The sequence below is a fragment of the Diadema setosum genome, chromosome 21, assembly GCF_964275005.1.
Source record: "Diadema setosum chromosome 21, eeDiaSeto1, whole genome shotgun sequence".
In the NCBI taxonomy this organism is placed as follows: domain Eukaryota; kingdom Metazoa; phylum Echinodermata; class Echinoidea; order Diadematoida; family Diadematidae; genus Diadema; species Diadema setosum.
In genome coordinates, this window is record NC_092705.1 from 30,503,626 (window position 1) to 30,524,706 (window position 21,081).

Consider the following 21,081-nt stretch of genomic DNA (forward strand, 5'->3'; position numbering starts at 1 on the left):
TATCCAGTATTAACCCTAACTAGGCCGGGCTATTTAGGTAGATCATAGAGCCGGGGGGGGGGGCCTCCCAGGCCCCCCCTCCAGATCTCGGCCGTCGACCGCGCGATCGCGGCGAAAATTGGCACACACATTGCCTATGATGTAATCTAAAGTACCAAGAAGTTAGATTTTTGAAAAATTGTCATTTATGCTAAATTATGCTAATTTATGCATAATGATGCATGAAATCAGACAATTTGGTATAAATCACTAAATAAAGCCCGAAATGGGCACATTTTTTTGTGTAAATATTCTTTTTAGTGTCCTAAGCAAATATAAGAGAAAAAAATTGAGCCATCCAAAAAAATTTCTTAAGTATTTTATTGTTTTTGAATTTCTTATGTATTTCTTTGTTTTTTCGACTTTATGTTTTTCATTGTTTTTTCGATGAAACTTGTCCGCGACATTGTTCTGAACGAGAAAATATGTTATTAGTTGATTTTAATCAATAAAACCGTAAAATAATCATGCTTTTATGAAATTTGACTGTAAGCACAGTTTCCATTGAAATTGTACACGAATTCACGTTTTTGAGCAATTTTCGGTCTGACATGCATGTACATATTTATGCGAAACTTCGGAACCGTGCGCCCGGGCATCGCAAATTTGGTGTCAAAAGATGCGGGAGACTCAACAGAAAAAAGTCATGAAACGTCGCGGCGATAGCTTTTCACGTTAGTGATACATCGCGCGGAACGTCGAGGGGGGGGCCTCGGAGGCCCCCCCCCGGCCTAGTTAGGGTTAACAAGAACATTATATTTGCTTACATTTCTTTCACTTGAGCTGGGTAAAGACTGCTGATAAGACACATCTTCTGTGATGCCTTAAAACAGACAGATTCACTCATATCTTTCTGATAAGCAAAACTAGCATGTGAGATCTGTGGAGCACAGAAATTCTTTGAGCGCAGCCTCTTGCTAACCCTTACGTAGTCCCTAATTTACAGCCTACACAAATGATACAAACTAGAAGGTACATACACAATGACACGAAAAGCAACGCGAGCTGTGAGAAATTAGATGGGTAAGTGTCATTTACCTGATGATGACACACTGATCCCTAAGGCCCCTCAGCATGCGGTAATAGGCATTGTCGGCGATGGCAAATATGTGTGGGGAAAGTTCCCCTATCCTCTTGTCCCGGTACGCCTCAATCTGTTCCCTCATGTAGATGGGTAGGACCTGGTAGGGGTTGACGGCTACCAGGATGGTACCTGTATAGGTCTGTGGACAGGGGAAGGGAGCAAAGGAACACAGGGTGCCTTAATAACTCCTGTTCATACAAAGGGAGGGGTGCCAGGATTACCGGTCTTTGTACTATTAACCTGTTGAGGTCTAGCTGATTTTGCTGTATGACGTTTCCCATAGACACCTGATAGAGTACTGTATACGCCATATATTTAGCAAGTCTAAATCTTTGCAAATCGGAACTTCCCGACGATTTCGCGAGTGGTTAAATTCGCGATCGTGGAGCCCTGTACACAACGGAGAAATGTATACGCGTACGTCATATTTATAGCGTGATCAGATTCAATATTTTTGTGTGTCTGTAATTTCGCGAATAGCACCTGACTCACAAAATTTGCGAAAATAAAAACCTCGCGAAATATTTGGCATATACAGTATGTACTTGGACTAGTCTTCAACGGGATAATACCACGCTTTTTCTCAAGGGCACTATTCAACAATGTTTCCAGATTGGCATATCATAGCTACATAGTCCTACATACAACCAGAGCTCTTGATATTGTGTATAAAAAAGTTATGACCAGATTTATTTGAAAATGATTGGTATACACTTAAAAAGAGTGAATGTCTGTCGGGATCAAACTTAACACAATCTTCCCCATACAAAGTGGTGTAACACTAAACCATTGAAAGAACCTGAGTTTGCAAGCATGGGGATTTTGGTTGATATAAACCTTGATGGTGACAGCATTATTTCAAAACCATATTGAATAACCCAAGTGTTTATTCATCTATTCTTACACAGCTAAGGTGTTCATACAATTTTTAGAATCAAGTCACCAAAATGTTATTCAAATGCCATTAATCCCATCAGTTTTTAACATCAACGATATAGCTATGCTTGCCAGTACTTCATACCCTGTCGGTTGAATGATTCTCTTTTTGTGTGCAGCTGAATGGTTTTCATGGATCATGCATCATGTTCATGCATTGTGCATGCATCTCGTTACAATGCATCCTTGTATATCATTATGAATGAGTACCACTTTTATGTACACTCGCAATCGTCACACAATCCTTCCATTGCCTACTGCAATGCACAGACCATGATAACTGGGAGAATAGGCTCAATTTCATTATATGCATTCCATATTTTACCCCTAAAATAAACCAACTTCATCTTGATGAATGCGCACATTCAAAACATACAGCTTGCATATCAAAATATTCTGTTAAATGACAAAGATTTCTACCACATTCCTGACAACTGGAATATTTTTTTAGCTCGCTCAAGGAATCACCTGACACAGTAATAAATATTGCAATAAAATGTATCTAACCGACAACAAATGAACTGAATAATTTATTACTGGTCACTCAGGGTTTTGGGGTGGAGGATGGGAAGACAGATAGAGAATATCATACATATATTGCCTTTTTTAGGGTGTAATATAACACTTGACATTTGTGAGGGAATTATTGAAAGATATTTTTCCGGATGTGCTCAGCACTGAATGAAAATATTGCCTTGGGGGAAAAATATCGCTCAGCACGTACTAAATGAAAATATTGCCTTGAAGGAAAAATATAAATCTCAAGGGACTGTCAAGTGTTATATTACAATGAAAAACAAGGCAATATTTGTTATATTATATTGCCCACATAAGGCGCGGTCAGACTGGCAAAAGATTAAGATTGCAATCTTTAAGATCTCAAAGTTTTGCCAGTGTGGCCGTAAACTTCCCGCGAATTTTCTCGCAAAACTTCTCGATCTGTTTAAGTTTTGCCAGTGTGACCGCAAACTTCCTGCGAAACTTCTCACGAAACTTCTCGATCTGTTTGCGGGCGGTGTCTCCGAAGCACGAGGCCATTGTCATGTACAGATGTGCATTGTTACATCACAATCACTAGCCATCGGACGGCGCACTCTTTCTTGTGCACATACGAATGGCCCAAACTTTGCGATCTTAAACTTCTCGATCTTTTGCCAGTCTGACCGCGACTATAGTTACACGTCATTTCATTGTAGCCCGTTAGCAGCCAGTCAAATTCTGAAATTATATCACCTGATGTAATGTCACTGTGTGCAATATATGTGTAACAATTTTGATCTTTACTGCATTAATCATGTGATTGCATTACAACCAATCATCAGCCAGTATTTAGGTAGACCATCTAAACTCACTGAACATTCATAAACAAGACTTCTGCACAAAACAGCAAACACAGTGCTATAAATGCCTTGCAAAGGCTGGATTAAAAATAAAAACAAAAGAGAACAAAATGACAAAAAGAAACTAGAGCAAAGTAAGAAAAAAAAATAAAGAAATAATTGATGCTCACATAGATGAGGTTTTGCTTGTATCTCATGTGTAGGTTGCGTAGGATACCAGCCTCGTGGAGATCTCCAAGCATGATCATGTCTTCCACTCCATTGATGGAGCTGATGTGCATCGTCCGAAGCTTCTGAGCCACGGAGTCGGACAACCAGTGCTCCTGAACAGCAAGGAGATGGGGGGGGGGGGGGGGAGACATCAATGTTCACATCGTTAGTGCCTTGTACATTTGTCAGTACAGAGTACGTATTATTCAGATCAGTTTAAAGACTACAACATTGTAGCACTAGTCAGAGGATTAGGTGGGAAATGAAAAAGCCGTTATCACTGGTGTTGTGGCCATCATGGTCACTACGTCGCCAGTGCTACTTACAAATTATGAGAATTCACAGACCAGCATCCTCCACTTTAGGTAGGAAAAGAAAGCATTCTCATGGGTATTGTGTCTTACCTTCATCGTGATAAAACTACTTAAAACATACCTGCCAACCCTGAGACTTAATAAATCTGAACAAACAAAGAAAAATCATTCAAAAATCTGAACTTTCATAAATTTCATATACTTCACTATTAACAGATATTTCCAAAAATCAGAACACACTGAAATTAAAACGTTTTCTTTCAGTGAAAAATCTGAATGTTCAGATCAAAACTGAATTGGCAGGTATGTAAGAAGAAAGAAAGACAATTAATTACTGCTGTTGTTGTATTTGAATTTCATTGCTAGAATTAAAAAAAAAAAAGAAAGTCAGTTTTTGATGATGAGATGGGATGGCTAACATTACTGTCAAACAGATCTCTTTCTTGTGGCAGAGGCCAATATGCAGTGTTTAGTGTTAACCCATGAGTGCACTATTATGACAATTGGTCAGGCAGGGGGTTACAAACATGACACACTAATCAATTGGTGTTACATATACATTGTACCTTCTCTCTCCGTTGCAAGGTGTTAGAAATACAAAAATATACAATATGATGCTTCAAATTGTTATGTCAACATAATGATGCTAAAAGACAATTCATGGATATTTCTTTTAGAGTTGACTTACTTTTCCCTCATCATCTGTGAGCTGGAGTTGCCCCGAGTCGGCAATCTTGACCTCCGCTCCGATGGGAACTTTGAGGCCATCCTTTCTGGGGTCTTCCAACCAGACAAAGTCTCCCTAATGAAAGACAAAAGGGGAATAAAAAAAAATAATGAAAAACCTCATTATTCACAATTTTCTAAATCTCATCCATTTTGTTGTTTTTATATAGGTTGCCTTTTATTGACATTATTAACATTACAAGGTTTAGACAAAAAAAAATGCTCCACTTTTTCAGACAATTTACTTGAACATCTGAACTATTTTATTTCATACACTTCATGCAACATACAAGTAACACAGCACTGTCCTCAGAAGAATATCAATTATGATGCCCTAGGATGTGATTGTCACAGTGTTTTTCTTTGGACAGACTGTAAAACTGGGCAAGCCTCAAGCACTTTGTTCTTTAATCAATTGAAACATAGCCCAATTACACTGTACTGTATTTGGTTAGGAATATAAGCTCTACATGGAGCTTGTGACAATTGTCTGGTTGGTGAGTGTCCACGAGGTTAATTGCACAAGAAGGCATTGAAGTACCTGGTAATACAAGTAGTCTTGCATACATTGTTCATGTGCTGGCAGGATTTCTAGATTCTTTTAATTTCCTGGCACAACATCCTGCTTTTTATTTCCTGTTTAGTTCTTGTCAGACACTATACAAATATTCATTGTGCAGGAAAAAAAATATGATAAAAAAAGAATTGAGTGAAAAGAGATATTTCTGATTGAAAATGAGTACAGTAATTGATACGCAATGCAAATAGTAAATTTACATTCAAAATGCATGGAGAAAAGTTTGCACACAGATCATAACGCCATGATGGTATTAAAGATTCAGTAACAGTGATATAAAAAAAAAAACCAATACAAAACAAAAGAAAAGTTATTTACAAGCATACACCCTCAACAAAGCCCCCTGCTCACGCATTTGTAGGCAATCAGTCGATTTTATGACACTCACACAAATATGTACAGTTGTAACACACACAAACTTGAATAGGGTTGAATATAACATTTTTTTATGACCACTTTGAGCACATGGGAAAGTTCACACACTTCCCTTTGCGAATAGTACAAATGCTGATCAAATGATCAATGACTGGAATTCATGGCCATACAGCATCACTCAACTGCACCAATTTTAAGTCCATTGTGTTTCACATAACGCTGCAATCACTTGGAACAATTCTGGTCACCGTAAGTTTCACAGAGACATAAAAGTTAGAAGCTTGCAGGCATACCTCTCATAGTGCCTATTGTATGTACACCCATCAAAGAATACTACTACTACTAATAATAATAGTCAGTTCTTAGAACGCATAATACCAGCCTACCACAAAGATAGTCTCTATGCGTGAACAAAATTAATGAAAACAAAATCTTTCAAACATTTCTCTATTCACTAGTACAATATGCACTGCACAAACATTGCATAATTGTTATCATTTGCAGTGTTCTGAATCCATGGGCCTAGAAAATGAGACTATCACACACAGATGGGCGTGTGCTGGCCTAAGATTGGCGACAGGTCTGAAGGTCATGTGATCACAAGCTCCCTACCATCCAACAGATGCTTGGTGGGAACTTGAATGAATAATGTAAATGCAACAGGTGATTCTTCTGAGTGCAAAAACCACTCTTAGCACACAATAATTGCATACAAATATCCATCACTCACTGGGCATATGTTGAAGTGTATATCTCCATCGACTGTAGATTTTAATAGATCCCCGCAAGCACTTCACTTGAAATATTGATTGCATTGAATGAATGATATTCCAAACTTTGTAAAAATACTAGTAGATCAGTGATAAGTATATTCAAGCTAGATTATAAAAAGTGTGATATATGCTGCATGACTCTGTAGATACAATTTGCTGTCAATGGATAATGCAATGCACCATTAGCTAAATTACATGTACATTCTTTGTATTAAAGCAACAAGATATCTACCAGTGATAACATCATACTGCCTGGTTGATGATTTCAAGGGATTTCTTTCAGCTATTGTATAACGTAACAGTATAAACTGTATACGGGTACAATGTTGTACATCATGTATTTTCTAAAGGGGAACATTTCTAATTTCTACACTCAGGCTCCTTAACCCCCCCCCCCCCCCCCAAAAAAAAAAAAAAACCCAAACAAACAAACAAACAAACAAACAAACAACAACAACAACAAAACAAAAACAAAAACAAAAAACTAAACAAAACACAACACAACAAACAAAACAATGTAAAAGAGAAGACTTTGAACATGAATGGGAAATCTCCTTCAGCTTGAAGGAATTTTATTCCTTACACAAATTGCAATTTAAAAGATCGAATAATATAGGACCTATAGCATTCGGGACAGGCCAGAGTACAAGCTACTGTAGCGGACCAGGAAAATGAAATGTGGAACATGTGCACTCAGACCCACTGAAAAGAATGGACCAGGAAAGTGTAGTTTGCTATCACACTGCAGCCAAGCCCTTTCTATAATGAAATACACATGTACCAGTGATACATGTAGCTCATGTTCAAAATGAAGTATAAAAATAAGTTGTACACTACTTAAAGGTATTAGCCCACATTAGTAAACCTGCAGCAATTGGTCTCATAGTTAGCATGGAGTTTGGGTATGATTGCAGTAACACCTGTGCAAAATTTCGTTCCAATTAGTCCATTACTTTCATAAAAATAAATGAAAATGCACCGTATGCATGCGTATAAAAACGCTCGCTAGCTCCGGTCCGCGCACATACTATATGCATGCGATACATGTGTAAGTTAATGTACGTAGCTAGCCCGCGCTCGATTTTGGGTCGGGTTGACCCGGTTTGAAAATTGATTAATACGATGATTTTCTCTCTTTTATCGAATGGTATAGACAAAGAGCAACAGGTGAGGTATGTTACTGTTATAACTTGTACTTGAAGTCATATTGGACCTGTTTTATGCAGTTTTGATTTTCGTGGGTTTGCAAATGTGGGCTAGTACCTGTAACATCAAGTGTATCTCAAAATCAATACATTCTTGGAAACATTCATAGATGAAAATACTTTGACCAATGACCCTTTCCAAAAACTGATGAATCCTTTAAACACAGCTGATTAACATTAAGTCCCATTAAACTTTTATAAGCTGCACTATAATTTAAATCAAGATTGGATTTGAGAGGCATCAATGTACCGGTAGCTACGTAACAACTTCACGTGCATTCCCTTTAAACCAAATCTGCATCTGTCTCCATTCTTCAATGTTTCATGATGCACTTGATGGACCCTCTCATACCGTCTGTGTATTCAGCTGCATTGTAATCATCCCTGCACACATTACTTCCTTCTCTGCCTACTGTATATGAGATGCAAATAGTGAAATATACACCTGACTGAAGACCTGCACTGTGCACTTACTATCGTGACCCATACCATTCATCACTCCGGAGATGATAGAATGCTGAATTCTTTCTTTTTCACCTTCAGCCTGCAACTAATATGCCATAAGGCTGCTTTCACATAGAAGTATTCGGTATTCGGTATTCGCTATTCGCTATTCGAGCACCGAATACACCATCACCCGCACCGTCAACTCACCATCCCACGCAGTGAGGATTTCTTCCTCCTACATCGCAGCAAATCTTATTAACAATTTCTAAACTGCATCAGAATGTCGGTCTACATGCTTATATTTGCTAACGGGCAAATCCAGACCAAAAGTGTCATTATTTCATAAACGAGAGACGGTATACGCTGCAAGAAAATCGAACAAGCTCAATTCCCACTTTGCTATACTTTTCGCAGGTATTCGGTACTTTCGAATAGTGCCCTCTTATGTGAACCGGTGTGAGGAAATCCTATCGTTCGATTCAAGCTATTCGCGTGCCCTCGAAAAACGAGCCCGAATACCCGAATAGTATACTTCTATGTGAAAGCAGCCTAATGGAAAACACTCTGCAAGGCTAGCTCGGTGCATTCACTTTATTCAGTTGAATCCCAGACACACCCTTATCCAATACTGCAGGTACATGTAGAATGGAAGATTTACCCTCAAAGACCCAAGATGTGTGCTTTAGAAATGCATGATGCCATTGATAGCTCAATGCAGAAGCACTGCCACTGGTAATCCAGAGTTAACTGAGATTCAAGAAGACCCTCCTTGTATAATTTTGTCAAAATAATAAATGCTTTAAAAATCCTCTCACTGCTCCATGCTACACTGTAGTCTAATGTGGGGCAAGTGGAATGCAACTTTAGGGCAAGCTAGCAAAGTACATGTATCCAAGTCGGTCCACGAGGGCTGAGCATGTTCTCACAACATGCTCAAATTCTTGAGCAACATCCTCAAAAGCCAGCGACATGCTATGTAATATCCTCAAGAATAATACTGGTGACAGCCTCAAAAGTAAAAAGTATGCTCTACAAGTGTAAACTTGAAAAACCTAAAAATTCTGATTAGAAAATTTGTGCACAAGACATGAGACAGAATACCAGTAATATAAGTTGCACTTCAACAAGAAATAAGTCGCCAAAATATTGCGCGCTACACACTCGTGATGTGCAATTTCCTCACTATTCTCACATTTAGAGCTTGCAAAATGCTGAAATTTCAAGTTGTGGACAGCCATCCTGGTTGTATCACTCAGGGCTATATTACCCCCCCCCCCCAAAAGAAAAAAAAATAAAAATAATAATAATAATAATAAAAATACTGGTTTACGTAATACAGTGACAAGGTTAGAGCAAAGATTACGGTTAAGGTTAGGTTAGGGTTAGAGTTTGGGTTAGGCTTAGGATTAGGATAAGGGTTAGGGTCAGGGGAAGGGTCTTGGGTAATTGCCCAGGGGGTGATTGCCCTAGACCCCACCCTAGTGTCACTGTTGACAAGTTCCTAATAATGCCTTTATCAAGCTAAAGATAAGTGGCTCAAATGTCACAGAAAGAGGTGATGAGCAATAAAAAAATAAATGATGCTCCAAAAGTGTCAAGTATTACTCATCACTGAATCGTTGGCTCTTTCTATTTAATACTTCCTCTTCCAGTGCCTTTACTGTAATGACTGACAACCTCACTCATGATTGGTTTGTACTTTGATCCAATATTGCATTCTCTACTATTGCCCAAATGGTGCATCACAATACTGTATAGTGGAACCGACAACCTTTGACCCCTTTGCATAGTTCAATATGTGCCTGCTTAATGGACCACTTTGTTGCACTGATTGTACCTAATGGGCAATTCCAACACTACATGCACTTTACTGTAAAAGTGGAAATTTTCGTGTATTTCATGCAACCAGAAGCTAGCGCAAAAAAAAAAAAAAAAAGCAAGCACAAGAATACTTTTGCATGCCATATATGTTTCAGCTGAATGTTCTGATTCCGCAGAATTAAAAACACATTATGAAATTCACCTTACCCAGCCAAGCGTGAAAGATTACTCGCACAAAAATATCCACTTTTACCGTTATTCAACTGCAAAAAGGGAGTGAAGGGCCTCTAAATGTATGCAATAGATTTCAACTCTGATGACTGAGATTACATTTGAGCATTTTTTTTTAAAGAGAGCTCTGTAAACTATACATTGTAGGTACATATTAAAGTGGACACAGCGATCACGCATTGTAGGAGCAGTCATACTAAACCTTGTCTTCTTCTATTTCTTCCTCTGCCTGTTTCACACGTTCTTTTTCTCCTTCTTTTTCCTGAAGCTTCCTTCTAATCTTATTTTTCTTCTCCCTCTCCTTCTTTTCTGTTATCTTGTTCTACATTTTCTTCTCTTTTTCATTTCTCTTTGTCTTAGAACTTATTCATTCCTTTCTTCTTTGGGTCTTCCTCTTCTTCTTCTTCCCCTTCTACTTCTTTTTCTTCTTCTTCTCCATCTTTCTCCTCTTCTTTTTAATATAAGTGTGTGTGTTTGTGTGTTAAAAGTTCATGAATAGCATTTGATTCAAGACATTTACAAAAATAAAAACCCTGTGAAATAAATGATGTAGAGCCTATCAGTATTTTCTATGCATGATTTTTCTTCCGCAGTTTTAAAATTTCCGTGACCACATGCATCCTGTGGTACATGTGGTACAGAACACATATATTTACAACTGTACATGACTAGGTTGAGTGCATCTATAAACTTATAATTCCCAAATTTCTGTGGCTGTAGGTGTTTTAAATCAACTTGCTGCCTAACAATATTTCATGACACTTTATCTTTCTTGCAACATACAGCTTGTAAAACAAAATATCCAAGTTCGTAGACAGTATTTCAGGTTGGTCCATTAGTATAAAAATTTCATCAATCGAGATGTGTAGTAGAGCAACCACAAAACTACATATCATCTCAAATACTGCACCACAAAAGAGTCGCACCCTTTGTGCAACGTCATGGTAGAATCCCTATACAAATAAGACAGACTGTGGCCTGCGTGACACATATTCCCTTTTACACCACAATGGGGCAAATATGCAACGTACATTGCCAAATGGTCTACAGGGGCAGAATATGTGCGTGTTTGGAATAGTTTGGGAATCAAATCACAATTCCATTCACCCACAACTTAGTAAGTTTTGTTTTGTTGGTCATTTTTTTTTTTCTGACTCGCTCCAGTTGGGTAGAACTGTTGAATACACAGGGTACGGAATACACATTGTACATGTATACAACATACAATTTGTATTCAAGATCTTGTGTCAGCTCACTCTTCTGTACAAGGCCGAGAGTACACTGTAAACCCCTGTTCATACAATGCTTGTGAAACACTGTGCATGGTTTGTGTACCACATGCGATATCCTGATAAAGCATCTCAGAAAAAAAGAAGAAAATGTAGAGTATGTTAATACTGTATATACTGATATGAAGGAATGGAAGACATTTTGATATAAATGCAAACTTGGATGATTATCAACAGGATAGTTCAAACTTGTGACTGTAATTAAAGTCATTTTAATACATTATCAAACAATTTGGATATTGTATCTTACAAGCATTTCAGTGGTAATCTACAATTATTGTCACTCATGTGTGGAGGTTTATCTTTGTGTGTGACTGACCACGGCAGTTCGAATACTATGATATTTTACCAAATCAATGTCAAAACTTTAAGATGCACATCATATGAAAGGTACATATCTTCGGCTGAGAATGATAAGGGCATTCAGTTGCTACTAAAGCCAGTCTCAGCCGACGATATGTAACTAGAAAAGCACTCTGAGAGCGCAGATCTCTGCCAAGCAGCTACTTTCCAATGATCTTGCTCTTCCATAGAGATCAGTGATTTCCATCCATACGTATGCGTGCTGAAAAATCGTCCGATTTCCCAATATAGAAGAGATAAGTTGTTACATCATAAACAATCAGCTGCGAGACGCACCTCGCCTTGGCAGAAACTAGAGCACGCACTTTAGTGCACGTATGAAAACCTCAAAAATGCGCAGCTTGAACTCCCAAGTTCATTGACCCTTCCTGCCAAAATATTGAAAATCTTTCATAAAATCCATAAAAATTTCCGGATCACTACCAAAATTTAATCATCTGAACCTTGTGTCATTCTCAACCTTTCCTGCAAGTTTCATCTAAATCCGTCTACAACTTTTTGATTTATTTTGCACACGGACAAACAAACTAACAAACTAACAAACTAACAAACTAGCTAACTAACAAACAAACCAACGGTAACGAAAACATAACCTCCTCACTGGGCAGAGGTAATAACTAGATTCCACCTACAACTGTAGACTAGGTTCATAATCTGCACTCCCTGCAGATGCATGTTCTCACAGACATGTGAGTTGGTAAGTGTTGATTTAGTCTGAATTCAATACACCAATGTGAAAAATAGATATTTGAGCATCTTACCAGTATGTGTTCTGTGTTGTTACAATTGTGTGTTTGCAACAATACAGCACTAAATCCTATTAATCAAGTATGGCTGCACTAGAAGTGTTCTAATGTACAAACTTTTCTACAACTATTTAGTACAAACTATTCCAAGGCATTTACACAGAATAGCAAATCTTCAGTAAGCCGAGCAAATATTTTAAGGAACCTTTACTCTGTTGGGGGCAATAGGTTTTGCTTATTCAACGCCCATTCACAGGTCATCAAGAGTGCTACACCCAGTTTTACGACTACAATACTTGTATTCGCAGACCAGTGATGCCTAAAACTAGCATGGCAGGTGTGTTAATATATCTACTGAAGAAAATCTAGCAAACAGCATTCAGATGTAATAGACAAACTCAATACTGTAATTACTAATGATAGTTAAAGGACAAGTTCACCTTCATTAACATAAGGATGAAGAGAATGCAGCAATATTAGTAGAACATATCAGTGAAAGTTTGAGGAAAATTGGACAATCGATGCAAAAGTTATGAATTTGTAAAACTTTTGTGTTGGAACCGCTGGATGAGGAGACTACTTGGGCTCGTGATGTCATATGAGTACAACAGTATAAAGAAAATGTAAAGAAAATTCAGCATATTTTCACTTTGTTCGCATAATAAAAGAGCACTTGACTTGCCTCTTTCTAAAGGCAATGGGAATAATATTACTCATAACATATGTCAGTAACGAGTCAAGGGAATGTGTACTTTTTTCAAAAGATGAAATTTTGTGAAATTCTCTTTATATTTTCCTTAGAGATTGTTGTACGCATGTGACATCATACACTGCAGTAGTCTTCTCATCCAGTGGTGACTGCACAAAAACTTCAAAAATTCATAACTTTTGAACGGATGGTCCGTTTTTCCTCAAACTTTCAATGATGTGTTCTACTAATATTGCTACATTCTCTCAATCCTTGTGTATGTTAATGAAGGTGAACTTGTCCTTCAATACTTCAGCCTCATTTAGAGTTTGAACTCCTGAATATATTTATCAGTTACTAAATAACAGGAAGGTGTACAAAAGCCGGTAAGTACAAGGAATTAGCATCTTTTTTCTTCTTTTTTTCAAGCAGTTTAAAGGTCCTGTTTACCATTGGGAGCAGTGATTTAAAAAATGTTCAAGATATCACATTTGATGCATGTTGTACCACAAAACATCCTACTATATAAAATTTTTGCAATAAAGCCTAAAAGGAGATATCAGTATTTTTCTCAATAAACAGTAACTGTAAACGGTTTTTATAGTCTGAAAGCATCTTTATTATAACTATTGTTCACATTTTGTATTTTTTTAAAAAGAAATTATAATCTATCAACATTGACTTTACTGATTCAAAATTTTTACAGTATTTACATTGTAGTTGTTTCTATCCCTAACTCATATTATAGAACTTTTTAAAAGCACTAATGTTGGGTTTTTGTTTCATCTGCAAATAGTAAATTATACTTTTAACCCTTCTGGCGTCATTACAATATTGGTGTGGAAAGCAACCTTTATCGAAATGGTCACTGCCCAAGAACATTTTGTGTAGAAAATTGTCTGTATGTATACACTGTATATGTACTCAGTGCAGGGCCTTGTATCACATTTGGTTCGAAGGAATTTTTAGATCAGACATGTCAAAACAGGGGGAAAAAAACTGTGCAGTGTCAACTGCTGGATCACAATGATTTTTACATAAAACATGGTACAGCACTCCACAGAAACATGTTTCAAACCATGTTCATATATTGGTAATAGCATGTTTTTCGAAACACGTTTTGAAATCTTTTGAATTGGCTATGAGACACATACAGTAGGGAGAACTCATTACAACCCTTGGTAACGCACAACTCATTTAGTACAAAAAAAATGCAAGTATATTGTACAATGGCCTCATAATTCCACAAGTTAAAACTCAAGAAGGAAAAAAAAATTCTCACATTATGCTGCATGTCTTTAGAATCAGCTCCCCACTGAAGCCCCCAAAACCACCTCCCTTCAAACATTTGTATTAAGAACATACTAACTCCCTTGGTGTAGAATTGGGTCATTTTGATATCCCTATATTGTGTAAAGGGTATATCCTACATTGTGTATTTCAAATATAAATGTGATGAATTTGTGAATTATCATCAAAGACTTATTTTGCACTTAACACAGCATTGGCAGTGTTTTGATCTTGCTATGAACAACAGGATGTCCTTGATTTGTTACTTCATGTATTTTGAATTAATTGTTGTACATTGATATTCTGTTGCAGGGCCCCAAAAATAACAACAGGTGTATAAACCACTTATTGGGTTTTACCCTGGGTAAAGAATGGTGAATACAATGTAAATAAATAGTAACTTTTAAAATGCAATCCTAGTTGTTCCCAGGTGAGTGAGAGAGGAATAGACCACTTACTTTCACTAGGATGACCATGGTGGCAGCAAGCCTATTGAGACGTCAGAAGAACTTTCACTTCCCGCAACTCATCCAGGTATCTTTTAGTTGTTACAGGACCTGTAGTGTAAAATTTATAAAAGAAAACACACAAAACAAAACATTTAGTTGCAGCTGTAAACTTTATTGTTATCTGTTTGAGAAAATTTTTTAGTTCATGATACAATGATACATTTATCATTGTATCATGAACTAAAAATTTTTCTCAAACAAATAACAATTTATAAAGTTTACAGCTGCAACTGTCTACAGCACATATTTACAATGATTTAGACCACCAATTTCTGAGTTGTTTACTGACTTGGCTGCTTATTTGGCATACAGTATGTCAACAACAACAAAAAAAATCATATTTTCGCACTGATAACACCCAATATGATAAACTCTCTAAATGCTACTTCAGGGTCTTAAAATATAACATCTTAGCTCTATTTTGCAGAAAACCCCATCCGATTTGGTTAAGCGGTCACAGAGAAATGTGGATTGTTGTAAAGCATGTCATGAGTTTGATTCTTCCAAGTTTTCCTAAAAGCACTTTGACGATCTTGTGTGTGAATACAATAAACAGAACTTGGAGGGAAGAGATTTCTGACATCCTCTACAAAATTCCTAATTTCTCTTTGACCATTGAAGCAAATCGAATGGGGTTTTCTGTAAGATGTTAGCAATGAGTTATAGTTTCATACCCTGAAATTACATTTGGATTGATTCACTATTCTTAAAACTATCATTGTGGAGGGTACCATTGTAATTTGGGGGGGGGGGACATACGGTATAATGTACAAATAAAGAGCTTGATCACAAAACAGGTTTCAAGAGCCATTTTTGTACAATTTAAAGTAAGGCCATCATCAGCAAAATAAAACCTTTCATGTGATAACTCACTTGTTACAAACAGGGAAATATTCTTAAAGTTCTGATAAAAAATATCCCATATTTTCTTATCACTTTCTTTGGGGTTTTTTTTCAGCAGCTTTAATCGCAAATATCTCAAACTAACAAGAATGGAGTTATCTTCTGCTGAAATCAAGCTCTTCAAATATTTCTAGAAATAGTGAGTTGGTTTACTTGATTTGAGAAGAATGTCCATTCCTAAAATCAAAAGCATACATGTTACAATCTTGGTAAAGTCACAACAACCGTTACTTCACATTGATGAAAAATTATATCAAAAAAAAAAAAAAAAAAAAAATCAAACTCATTAGTTTTGTATAAGAAGTATGTATCACAGTATTGTACATAGAAAAACAAATTTCACCTACCCCCCCCCCCAGAAAAAAAAAATACACATATCATTTGCATGATCTTGAAAGAAATAAATTAATCTCCAGAGTCTGTGCTAATTAAAATGCCAATTACATTATTTACAGATTAAAATTGATGCATTGTAACACACACCTGCATGTATTAAACAATAATTTTACAAAATAGCTTTTACTGGTGTACTGGGGAATTTACACCACCATTCAAAATTCATTAAAAATTCCACACACATGAAGTCTGAACACAATACGGGTTAAAGCACATTAAACACTTTAAAGTCTATCATCAGATGGAGCAAAATTAAAACTTTTCCAATGAAACCTCACTTGTTGCATTTCAAGGAATATTCTTGAAGTAAATAATGAAAAATATCACATATTTTCTAATATTTTCATTGCTTTTTAGCATGTTTAATTGCAAAAATCTAAATTTTACAAGTTACAAATATGTGACCCGCTACAACAAAATGGTCCTAAAGTCGGGTGAGGCCGACTATTTGAAAATTGCATGACACAATTCCCTAATCTTTCTGCTTTAAATTGATGTATAACACATCTTATAAAAATAATCGGCTGCGGAGATATCGATGTTTAAAAGAGAGCATGTCAAGACGTCTGGGAAATCACAGTTTCGAGAAAAGCGCCCTAAAAGTTCTCCTTGCGACGCAATCACGATCACGGGACACGCAGTCAGTATTCACCTCCGGACAATAGAAGGTAAGCCCTAGCAACCCCCGAAATGCTCATTCAAACACAGCGTCGGCGGTCTCGTCACCGACCAATCAGTGACCAGGATGCCAGGAGAAGCGGCTGGGCCGGCTGGGCATAGCGCACCCCGCCAGCACGCACCAGTCGACTGGGCAGTGTGCGAGCTTCACGCTTCGGTTAGCGGCAAGCGGCAAACTGACCAATGAGATTACGCTGGTCGTTGTTAGGGGCGGAGCCTTTGTGTGGCGCTCAATCCAAATGTTCGAACCAGTTTCTGCTTCGTTGAAACGCCAAAAAACATGGCACAGAAAAACGCTATTTTTTGGTCTTTCCTTTCATCATTTTGCTTCAAAATTTCGACAGATGATAGAAGACATGTCAGACTCTAATGATATGTCAAATTCAGAAAATCGTAAGTTTTGACCAATTTTGATGCTCTGACTTCAAACTCAATTTTCACGGCTTCGACCGTGCGCGACTTTAGGACCATTTTGTTGTAGCGGGTCACATATGTACCTTGTTTTGCAATCAAATTCTTCCTATGCATATTATTCCAATGTTCCATTGCACAACCATGTCTGTTTTTTGTTTTTTTCATGTTCTTTTTTTGTGTACATGGTATGCAGTATTCAGTCCAATATCCAAATGATATAAAAAACTGATGACAGGGAGGTTTCTAAATCAATAACGTTCGCCGTCAGCCATTTATTAAGTAGGAGCCCTGTATGGTTCATTAAGTTGTAAATATCCCAGCTTTTAGTACTGTGTCCTCCCTAGGGAATAATACCCCTACAATATCACCTACTGTAACATCATCAGCCTGTGGTATAAAATAATAATATAAGAAAAAAAAAAAAAACATGTGACAATTAATCAAACTATATCGGGCAGCAGCTTACAAAATAGATCAAATCCACTATTAGTGATGGGGTATGCCTCTGAAATGTGGGAAAAAAATCGAAGGGGTTGAAGTAATGGAATAATAACATCATTACTTCAACATCACCTCACAAGACTAATGTTTTCATTCTGCTTTGTTGCGTTGTCTACTTTACAAACTGGTTTCTGCAATATTTCTCTGTCTGCTGAGGATGATATCAATCACATAACAAACATCCCCGTGTACATTTCTCTTCAATACATTTGTAGCATGCACACTCACTCACATACAATTTTATCAAAGTCATCAAACCATCCCAAACATTTACAGGTCATATCCAGTCCAAGAAACTTTGTACAATTACAATACTAGTAGTATTAGAAACCGATGTGTGAAATATTAGATTTTATACCCTTCCAATGGGTTTAGCAAGATAAAAAACAAATGGAAAGACTCTTTAAATAACCATTTAGTCCATTACTCAAATGCAACGTGTATATACTTACAGTAATTACATATATTTTTCAATACACACGCTTTAGCACTTTTCTAATAATTTGGAAGAGACAGGGAAACACATGTAGGTATTTAACATTATGTGCAATGCTAGATAGTGGTCATGGGGTAAACAGTTTGTGGAGTGTTTAGGGTCTGGTTATCATGCAAATGTCAAATAACAACACTGAATTCAATGCATCATAAGTTGCAGTACATCAGGCATTTATTATACTCATGCACAGGATTTTTTTTCTTTTTTTAGATGCCCCATCTACAGTGCATCTCTCCCCCCCCCCCCCCCCATCACAATATGCTCAATCCCTACTAATTTTTCCAACCATAGCAGAAAATTAATAGCTCACTTAATAAACAAAACACTGAAATTACAACATGTATAACAACTCTACAAACCTGCAACTTTAAAGGTATTAGCCCACATTTGTAAACCTGCAGCAATTGGTCTCATAGTTAGCATGGAGTTTGGGTATGATTGCAGTAACACCTGTGCAAAATTTCGTTCCAATTAGTCCATTACTTTCATAAAAATAAATGAAAATGCACCGTAATCCGTATGCATGCGTATAACGCTCGCTAGCTCCGGTCCACGTACGTGTTACATGTACAATGTACGTAGCTATAGCCCGCGCTCGTAATTCAATTTTGGGTCGGGTTGACCCGGTTTGAAAATTGATTTTAAAACGATGATTTTCTCTCTTTTATCGAATGGTATAGACAAACAGCGACAGGTGAGGTATGTTACTGTTATAACTTGTATCTGAAGTCATATTGGACCTGTTTTATGCAGTTTTGATTTTCGTGGGTTTGCAAATGTGGGCTAGTACCTTTAATACCTTAGCATCAAAAACTTTTGAAACTTTGTTTTTGCACCCACAAGATGTAAATTGGTAGAAAATTTCTTCATCCTGTTAGAAGTACTGACATAGTGTGTATGTTGCATTTTTTAAAACATAATTTTATATGAGCCATCCTCAATCTCGTTGTGTAAGTACTTCAATGAATTTTACAAAGTCCGGGGATTTTCTCCCACAAATCCACAACATGCAAAGCCTTTATTCCAAGTGGAAGAGGACATTCACATCAAGTTAAATGATTAAAATGAATTTACATTGTAAAAGAAATATATTGTAATGTCCCATTACAGGCAGACTGGAAAGATCAAGTAATGCCCCACATCATACAGTATTTGTATTCATCATGGAAGATATGAGACTGATTGTAAACTACCAAGAGACGGGAAGTGAAAAAGGAATAAAAACAGAAGCCAGACACTCACTTTAATTGGATCCAGGGTTTATCTAATTAACCTCACCACCGACCATCAAAACACTCTGCAGTTGTCGGCCAACGAATGGAGTGGTAGAGCCACTTTCCGCCTGATTATGCCTATGTGGCAAAGAATGTTTTTTAAGCCGCCTATGCTCACACAGCAGTCAGTGGTCTTGCATGGTATTACTCTCTCGGGAGGGAAAAAACATGCCGAACGCCGGTTACACTCTGAACCAATGCACTGATAACACAATACAAGTTCGTCCTCACGGCAGGTTTCACGTAAGAAGACACACGCCTCTATCTATCTCTCTCGAATAGAGTGTGTCCTCATAGACGAGCAACGTTGAGCCACCCCTTATTAAACATAGCTTTTTTTTACCCCTCTTCTTGCAGTATATTTCAATGAGCGGAACGAGCATCCATGCATTGAGATACCATACCCCGAATACACTTCAGTTTGGGACTTCGCCCACTGAGAAGGGAGGTACTAGTAACACCCAAGATTGTGTGTGTGTGTTTCTATGTCTGTGTGTGTGTGTGTGTGTGTGTGTGTGTGTGTGTGTGTGTATGTAATGAGAGCTAGGGAGCTCACAACAATAGACAGGAATTCTTGGTAACAATAGATAGGGGCACAACACAAATACCTGTGACTCACAGTACACTGGGCACAGTCCAGTGGGCTTGTAAGGGTGTGAGGGTGTAGTCTCCTAGTCCAGGCCCTGTATTTGACTCCAGTGTTTACTCCATTCGGGACAATCGTGATCGAAGCAAAACCTTCCCTCTTGTTCTCGTCATTTAATGTTTGATTTGCTGTGATGACAGCATCGATCAGGCAAAGTGAATTATCTATGGAACAGAATACTTAATGGGTTCTATAATGCTCTGCACGAGACATACAGCTGTAGAGGAGGGACGCACAGCCAGTTGGGGATAAAAAAGTGATTGACACTCAATAATTAATAGAGACTACCGGTAATGGGTCTTGGTACATTATTGATGTGATGACAATATCTATTGTTGATAGTTTTTAAGTAGAAGTTATCATGATGTTGAAGTCATTATCATTATCAAAATGGTGTGAATAGGTGTAAAAATGAATACAATGGAATGATAAAATCACACTATCGATTCTCTAAATTCTGATTATCATTTATCATCATCGTCATGCAGTACTGGACTATAACATTATCAGAGTTTTTGCATCTGTCCATTATTATCACAATCTATTTGATTCCACTGATGACAGCTCCAATTTTTTTTTTTAACTAATATACAAAATGTCATTTTTCTAAATGTCATGCAAACTTTCTTTTCATGTATTTCTTAGCTAACTTTTAAGTATTTTTAAGTATTTTAAGTATTTTTTTTTTTGTACTTTAAGAGATCATGGAGATGGGGTAATTCAGAGTGGACCCTCTCCCAGATATCATCTCGTAGATGATTTAAAGATCTTTTAAAGGGATGGTATAGCATTGGTGGAGATGAGGATTGG

At 37.2% G+C, this 21,081-nt stretch overlaps 1 protein-coding gene across 1 annotated transcript in view; it reads right to left on the reverse strand.

Moving 5' to 3' along the window:
- The window catches only part of LOC140244162 (myosin-VIIa-like), a 65,507-nt gene extending 45,628 nt beyond the window's left edge, over positions 1-19,879 (reverse strand). The window contains exons 1-5 of the mRNA XM_072323792.1: positions 19,594-19,879; positions 14,913-15,011; positions 4,612-4,725; positions 3,570-3,722; positions 1,078-1,262 (exon numbers count right to left, since the gene is read on the reverse strand). Coding sequence (XP_072179893.1) covers positions 1,078-1,262; positions 3,570-3,722; positions 4,612-4,725; positions 14,913-14,930 — 470 coding nt within the window. The 5' untranslated portion in view covers positions 14,931-15,011; positions 19,594-19,879. The remainder of the gene's footprint in view (positions 1-1,077; positions 1,263-3,569; positions 3,723-4,611; positions 4,726-14,912; positions 15,012-19,593) is intronic.
- Positions 19,880-21,081: the final 1,202 nt, after the last annotated feature.